This window comes from Rhyacophila brunnea, unplaced genomic scaffold (assembly GCF_057557595.1).
Source record: "Rhyacophila brunnea isolate RB1 unplaced genomic scaffold, BYU_Rbru_1.0 scaffold_4, whole genome shotgun sequence".
Classification (NCBI taxonomy): Eukaryota; Metazoa; Arthropoda; class Insecta; order Trichoptera; family Rhyacophilidae; genus Rhyacophila; species Rhyacophila brunnea.
Window position 1 is genome coordinate 9793123 of NW_028233068.1, and position 9219 is coordinate 9802341.

Sequence of the window (9219 nt, forward strand, 5' to 3'; positions counted from 1 at the left end):
ATCTTATAGATAGAATATTTTTTATCTGTTATAGTTTGGTTAGGCAGGTCTTAATGAATTTAAAAAAAATGAATGAATGATAATATACCTATTGTATTGTATGTATTCTTAATCCAATGAAAACAAATAAGTATGAATGAAAAAGTGTGCACAATTTTGTAGTATCGCCCAAAATATACTGAAACTATTATGCTTAAGCTAGGCAGGGTTTAATTGATTTTTAAAAACTAACCAATACCAGCTGTGAATTGCAGTCTTAGTTCAATAAAAACAAATACGTATGACTAACAAAGTTTAATGTGCACTTTTTATAGCGGTACTTAATAGCCTACATCCACCCTTCGCTACTGGTGCAGGCCGATTCCGATTTTGATTGTGACAAGTCGGTGGGAGAATGGTCATTGCGAAAACATGTAAAGGAGTCGTCGTGCAAGGATCTGAAACATAATATTATATTAGGTTGAAAATCATTGTCCATTCCTGTTTCCGATTCAGTTTGAAAGCAGCCTGCTTGACTTGGAATCCTAACGAACAATTATTGTTATTGAAGATAATGGTGATGACACAATATTAATTAGTGGTTTTTTTGTGTAGGTACAAAAGCGCACGATGGCCGAGAGTCTTAAGCGTCGGCTTATAATGTCGTGGGTCCCAGGTTCGAATCCTGGGTCTGGCAAGTACACATATTGTTTTTCAATCTGTGTTTGAAGTCATAGTATGGACCTAATAGGTTGAGCAACTAGCTAACATTGATTTCTCGTAAAAACAAATATCTGATAATACAAACCTCTACTCTGTGGAGGCTCTTTTTGATCCTCTAAGGCATGGTTTCCCAAACTATGGGTCGCTACCCACCAGTGGGTCGCGAGCGAATATTGAGTGGGCCCTCGCCACTGTATACATGAATTTAAAAAAATACGAAGTGATAAATTTGATATTTCATTCAGCTATTTATAATTCCTAAAAATTGAAATAAACTTAAGATACGTCACTGAAAAATAGTTTCAATCGTAAACAGTAACAAAATTCTGGCTGTCAGTTGCTGATAATTATCCTTGCCTGTTCGACGAAGCTATGAAAGTCCTCCTCCTCTTTACTACCTCATATATATGTGAGGTCAGATTTTCGGCTATGGTTAACATTAAAACTAAATACCGAAATAAATTGGATTTATCAAACTCACTGCGATTAAAAGTAACTAAAGTTGAAGTTGATGCTAAAACTGTAATGAAGAAAAATAAGAAACAAATATATCCTTCCCATTGAAATAACTTTGTAAAAAAACCTTGCAGGTGTAGGTATTTAAGTAATAACTTTTTTTTATTTAACTTGTGTTTCTTATTTCAACAGTCTTTCATTCATATTGGTAACACTTATAATTTTTTTTTTTATTTCAATTAGAACAAATAAAACACATTAAGTAGTTCCACGACTCGCCACTAGGGAATCTGAGCATTACCAATATGTATGCCCTCTTTTCTCTAAGACAGCTAAGAGGTGGGTCCCAAGAATGGAAATTTTTGTTAGATGGGTCGGAGCCCAGTCAACTTTGGGAACCACTGCTCTAAGGATTGACCATGGTGGAGTAGTTGTGGTTTATTTATTAACTAGTTATGTTATGTTAGAGCTTCAATGTTAGTTGCAGGGATTTTGCTATGCATGGTAATATTAAATTTATACTCAAGTTTGCACTACAATCTTATTGCCGCTGACAGAGCCATTTAATAATAGCCCTCCTCAGTTTCATAGAAAACACACGTTGGCTGAATGCAGAACTATTCTAACTCACGTTTGAAATATTTTACAGATGAGTTTTTTGAAACAGCTTAAATCAGTTATTTATTATTTATATAGACAAGTGTATCCACCATTTTTCTCATGAGTCATCTTACTAAAATATGACGCATTTTTTTATCCTAATAAAATCATTTGGGCCTCCACAGAGTGGAGGTTTTATATTAACAGATTTTGTTTTTACGAGAAATGGATGTCAGCTACTTGCTCAACCTATTAGGTCCATACTCTGACTCACACACAAAATCGAAAAACAATATGTATACAGTGCCAGACCCAGGATTCAAACCTGGGACCCACGACATTATAACCTGACGCTAAACGCCTGTTTCAGACGGGACACCGGTGTCGCGCTCGATATAATATAGGAGGCCTTTGTATTCGAATAAAGAGACCTTTGTATTATGTTTATGAACGCCCAGAGCTAATAAGTCAACGCATAATTTCGCGTTATAAATTAGAACATAAAACTGGCTGCGGTAATAAAAACAAGACGTGTATCGGCGGCTTGAGAATGTAGCGGCCGACGGAAAAATGTACCGACACGCGTTGACTCATTAGATCTGGGGCGTTCATAAACATAATAAAAAGGCCATGTATTCGAATACAAAGGTCTCCTATGGTATATCGAGCGCGACACCGGTGTCCCGTCTGAAACGGGCCTAAGACTCTCGGCCACCGTGCTCTTTTGTACCTACACAAAAAAAAACACTAATTAATGTGTCATCATGATTCATCACCGTTGTCTTCAATAATAATGATTGTTAGTTAGGATTATGACGCATACATGTACCTATCCATATCAATTAACAACATGGCCATGTTATGGTACAAAATAAAAATATTGATTATCAATACGGAGCTTGTTGAAAAAACACGTTCATCGAAATTCAATTTCAAACAGATAAATTCAATTAAAACCAGGATTGAATTGGATGTTATGACTTATAATGTTATGGTGATAGGCGCCTACCTGAGTTTTAGCCTTGACTGCAATGCATCGAATGTGTTGATGTGATTTTGTTGACATTCACATACCTAACACAATATGAAACTAATTAATGTACGTACTGCCTCACATAATAGTGTCAGTGCAATATTTTAGTAGAACAAAACGTCTGCTTATCGCATGTAATTAGCCGGCTCGCACTTCAAAACTCGTCTCGTCATCGTTATTCACAAAACACACGTTGCCCAATGGAGCTCCGCAGATTAGTCGAATGCGATTTTTAGTAGTAAAAAAAAAACATTTAGTGCTGCTATAAACAAATCGCATGCATTTCGGGCTGCGAGTCGAAGATGCCAGAACGCATACATACACGTACGAATTAGTCATTCCTATACCGGTTCGCCGGTCGCCGCATCCATATGTTTATTGTATGTACGTTTTTAGAGGTGTCGCTAGGTAGATGTGCGCGGTCTTCATATGCAACACCGGAGCGACGTTCCTAGAAGGTTTGATTTATAGCTATGCGGCAGACGGACGAGTTTAGATGTGAGAGCCGGCTAACAAATTTCACTCGACATGAGGCGCAGGTAGCATAGAAAAATGTTGCATCAGCACATGTGCAGATACTGCTTTTTCATTATATATGTATAGCAGAAACAAATGATAACACTACTTCGGCATATGTGCCAGTGCAATATTTTGGAATTATACATGCGCCCCATGTCGGGTTAAATTTGTTTCTTGCGACACCAGCTGTATTTTTTTTTCAAAATAAAATATCGCATTAGAGCAGTTTGTAAATACCAACAACAAAATCAAATCGACATATTCGACGTGTTGCAGTCAAGTCAAGGCAAACTTACTTATAACCAAATCAGCGCATCTATTATATACACAAGACTGCGTTCGAACGCTATGGCAGTTATCTAGGGTAGGTTTGTATCGAAGTATTAGCACTAAAAACAGTCAAAACTGTCTATCTTGCTCTAAAATTTAGCATAGCCAAGATTTCATTGTTTATTCAATAAACAATGAAACCATTTTCACTCTTCGACATATTCTACAAAATCTTTTCCGACCCGTCGTCCTCACTCTGCGGGTTGTTCATTGCGGCTTTATAGTGTCAGTTAAATCAAACTGGTGTTTTTTTTGCAGTTTGCTGCTTTCAGGAATGCTACATTCAACGGGCGGCGATTGCCGAACAACTTCAGAGATTTGCAACCAATTAACTCGAGGAAAGTGGTGTTGGGCCATGAATGCCATGATGGATTCTTTGAAAAACAACCATAAGAAAAACGTTTTTGTGCCTTGTATAAAATTTGATTTGTGTGGATTACGGCCTTTTTCCTTTCCACAGCCGATATCCACACTATTATTTTTCCTTCGTCCGTATTCACTCCATATGCTAATGATTCTCAAACTTTTTTATTTGGCGGAACCCTTGACACACCCCTACCTGGCTAACACGTTTTATTGTTGCCAGTGACGTCCCTAATTGTCTTCTCCAATTATTGGTATTTTACATAATGAGAGAACTGGTTAGTGCTGCCGCCAAGCTGACCAATATAGTTTTTTGGTTAACTTATTAACCAATCAAATCAAATGTCAACTCAATCGAGTTGGTAGCTGAATCGTTCCGTGTAATTGCTATTCATATTCGACGATTGCTCACGATGATCGTTGGATCTGGTTGGGTCTGCGAGTCTGCTGGCTTAATTAAGCATTTAGTTACATGAGTTATCGTAACATACCTAATAATGTCGATATTGTCCAAAACTAATGGTCAACCAAATAAAACTTAATCATATTACTTAATTAATAATTTTTCCATGACCATGTCCGATCCTAAGAAAATCATAATATGGGTCTCCACACAGTGGCTCCATGCTATATGATATGTAACTAATGGGGAAAACACATTGCCATCACGTTACGTGCTGTCATTCCTCATTGTTGTTCTGGCCATTTCGGCAGATTTTACCAAGGAGCCGTCAATATATGACGTCACGCTGTAGGGGGGGGGTCAGAGCAAATGTGAGGTCACAAAGTAAAGAAAAAATATCTGAAAACACAGTATTGAGGATCGGGGATTTAAGGATAAATATTATTAAAAAAAAATCTGTTTTCAACGTCTATGGAGGGGGGTGTCAAAAATTTGACGTAATATATACAGGAGGGTAAAAAGTTATGTGACGAAATATAACGATGGGAGAGAGGGGAGGTTAAAATAGCCAAAATCATATGACGTCATATGTGGACCTAACTGGCAATATTCGTTTTTTGTTCAAAATTTGCTACGGGATCGGAACATCAGTCTGATATCATTTTAAATACGAAGAAAAACGACATTGCACACTTTTTACCGTAGCAAGAGCTTATTATGATGGCACATAACGTGATGGTTATGTGTTCACCCCATAAGAATCCATGATATTATGTAATAATAAGTTTCATTATACAAGATAACTAATTATAAGCTACCATATAATATAAAATAAGAATAGTGTGTAATTATAATGAATTGTGAACGTGTCATAAAATTAAAATGATGTTCTGACACAAAACAAAAAATAAACCTTTTCCGCTTATCTTAAGACGAATCCTTATTTAGGTATGGTCCCAATATTGAAACTCGATTTGATATACATTTAAAGGATTTCAAATTATACACGTTTTACATTTTTGTAAAAATCGATGTTTAGTTTTTAAATAAATATTAAAACTATAAATAAGTAAAAAATCACTTCAGTACAATATACTTAGAAAACTTAATAAACTAAATTTTAACAATAAATATGACCATCAAATAATAATATGTAATAAGATGAGATCCTTTATATCTATGACTTAAAATAAAAAATATTTTTCTATTTAATATTATCAGATAGGTACATATTTATTAGTTAATACAGTTTAAATTGTAAATTATCAAAAAAAAATTATGAATTACAAGCTTTGTATTTTTCGTAGGTAAAGGATTTGCCTTAACTTAAAGCTCAAGTAATAGCTGTTCCGCATGTTTAAATGAACATATTATAACTCAATTAGGGCCGGTGTATTCAGAGGGCCAAATAGGGTTTCGTCATGGGCCTCTGAGTTATTAGGAGCATGAATGCCGAAAAATTAAATTTCAACGTACATAAAGGAATGCGTAATAAAAATTAAGAGTGGGTAAATATATTATAATATTAAGTCCCTAGTTATTAGCCGGTTCTCACATCTAAACTCGCCTCGTCTGCCGCACAGCCATAAATCAAATCAATCAAAAAAATCCAAGAACGTCGATCCGGTGTTGCTTATGAAAACCATGCAGATCCACCTAGCGACCTTATAGATAACCTTATAAATCTATAAGTATTTGGATGCGCCGATCAGCGAGCCAGTGTAGGAATGACCAATTCGTAGGTGTTAATATGCGAAGCGTGCAACTTGTTGATTACAACAGCTTTTTTTTTTCAAACTAAATAGTCGCATTTGACCAATCTGTGGAGCACCATTTGGCAACATGTGTTTTGTGAATAACAATGACGTCACATCGAAGTATTCGACACGTTGCAGGCGAGACGAGTTTTGATAGAAGAGCCGGCTTAGCGGCATGCGTCAATCGAACAATTATTATTGTCATTAGACCAATAAAAATATTTTCTTTTTAATTTGTTTTAATAAGTTGAGTTCTTGGGGGCCCAATATGTATTAATCCAGGCCCTCCTCAACTGTAAATCCATCCCCGAATGCAATCAATGAATGGTTATTATAAATTTATGTTTCCATGTCTTATGTTATAATTACCTATATATAATAAATCGTCCGCACGGGCCTATAATCTAACTTACGTGTTTTAATAAATAACAGTACATAAATTATTATTGACTATGTATAAATTTGATATAATATTGTTTAATTTGGTTGAACAATTCAACACGCCCTTCATCATTTCTGTGGTCATTTCCATCTTCCGCCCAGCATGACCAGGTGCCTCTTAGAAGCTTGTAGAGGGTGTCAGTAAGTATAATTTAGGATATTTTAACTACAAATGTATGTAGGTACCTATTCTAATTTAAAATGAATACAAAAAAAATGCACACTATTTAAAATAGCCAAATCGTCGCTGTAGGATTGGTTTGTTGAATAGCCAGGAGATCAAAAACAAATTACATTATCCTATACTTAAATACATGGAGGTATTTAAATTGTTGTTTTTACAGCATATGAATGCTGTTTTCATTACAAAGCAATTTAAAGAAAAGGGTAGGTCTGGTTCATTTAAATACAAAAAATTATTCTGCATTAAAAGGTCGATTTCCACAAAAACGGATATTAGACAAACCAATCTTATAGCGACGAAATATAGAAACAAAAGTCATTAACTTAGTATATTATAGTTACCCAACGATATACTAAATTTAGTGGTTTCTAATTTTTTTCTTTAGTAGTACACTGAAAAAATGCCTACCTTTTAAATCAAGGGTACCCAATATTTTTTTAGGTTGGAACTCCTTTTTATTTCTATTTTCATGGCGACCGACTTCCAATATGAATCTTATTAGAATTTTTGTTGTTACTTTTTATTCTGTTCTCAAAGTTATATTCATTTTATAAGGTGGAATAATATTATTTAACCCATTCGCTGCGGACCTTTTAATTAATATTTAATTACCACATTTAAATAACATGCAAATTATATCTAATGGCCAATTGAGATAGGCAACTCACCAGTTGCGTTGGACATGGTGAATGGGTTAATATCTTTTGCAAAAACAAAGTAATTTTCATATTTTTTATAGCAAGCAAGAATAAAAAAATCTTCATGCAATTTTTCATTAATTCACATATATTTATTAATGTGTATAATTAGTGAAATACTTGACATAGTGTATGTAATCTTCAAATAATTCGGCTAATATTTATTTGTTGCAAAACGATCATCAAGGTGATCATCAGTCAAATGTGTTTGATATTTCGATTACTTATATACTGCCGTACTAAGCACAGAGGCCGTAACTGACGTATTTAGGTATTTTCATGTTTTTAGATATTTGGATTCTGCAGAGTTTTTGTATAAGATCCGTGAATAAATCCAAGCCGTAACTGCTATAGTTACGGAGAAATCAAGGGTTTTAATAGCCGTATCTACGGAGTTTGAGAAATAAACTCGATAAATACTAAGCGATTTGGTTGTAACTCTCATTTACTAAGGCATATTAGCCGTATCCGACATATATATGGCTAATATCAATACATAATAATAATGATAATAATAAAATCAATCAAATTTTCAAGGTATGTAAACAAATCTTAAACCAAAATTAACTATTATAGGCAAATAAAATAAATAAAAAGTTCCCCAGTATTAGCAGGAAAATTAAAATAATATGAAAGCTCAGATCTCCCACTTGCCTAAAATGCAGATACGGCCTCTGTGCTTAGTACGGCAGTATAAATTTCATGAGAAAAATATTGTGCTTCCAAAACATGATAAAATTTTAATACAGACGTTCTTTAAATACGAGTATTTTTATGGATATACTTTCCATAATATATCAGATTTCAATTCTGTCAAAGGAAAGACGTAATTTTTCAAATAAATCAATAATTATAATTCGAAATTCCCCACATCCATTGAAAGAGATAAATAGTGCACACTAAACTTTGTCAGTAATAGGTATTTGTTTTCATTGAAATAAGACGACAATTTACAGATGGTGTTGGTTAATTTTTTAAATTCAACTAAACCCTGCGAAACCAAACCGTAATAAATAGTCAAAAAATACTCGTCTATCTATAAAATATCTAAAATTATGCAATTAAATCATACATAACTTTGAATATTTTATAGATAGAATAATATTTTTTATCTGTTATACCTAGTTTGGTTAGGCAGGGCTTAATGAATTAAAAAAAAAATGAACCAATGATATATTGTGTAATATGTATTCTTAATCCAACGAAAACAAACAAGTATGAATGAACAAGTGTGCACAATTTTGTCATATCACCCAAAATAAAGCAAAACTATTATGGTTTCGTTTAGACATGGTTTAATTGATTTTTAAAAACTAACCAATACCGTCATTCTGTAAATTGTAGTCTTAGTTCAATAAAGACAAATACGTATGACTAACAAAGTTTAATGTGAACTATTTATGGCGTATCTTAATAGCCTACCTCCACCCTTCGCTACTGTTGTAAATATAGATTAACAAACACTATCTACACATTGTAGTGTTAGTTCAATGAAAACAAATACGTTTGACTGACAAAGTTTAGTGTGCACTATTTATGTCGGATACCTCCACCCTTCGCCACTGATGATGTAGACATGTCTGGAACAGGTAGAATGAGCTTATGCAAAATGAAACAAACAAGTATTGGGATTGATTAATCCTCGTATATTTATTAAATAAATAAACAAAATCTAGTCTTCTAACATACATTATTTTGAATCAGTGTAGACAGCGTAAAAATAATAAAAAATA

The 9219-nt window shown here is 33.9% G+C and overlaps 1 protein-coding gene across 1 annotated transcript in view; it reads left to right on the forward strand.

The window, feature by feature from the left end:
- The window catches only part of LOC147066833 (carbonic anhydrase 2-like), a 44598-nt gene extending 40565 nt beyond the window's left edge, over positions 1-4033 (forward strand). The window contains exon 5 of the mRNA XM_085954754.1: positions 3899-4033. Within this exon, the coding sequence (XP_085810880.1) occupies positions 3899-4033 (135 nt within the window). The remainder of the gene's footprint in view (positions 1-3898) is intronic.
- Positions 4034-9219: the final 5186 nt, after the last annotated feature.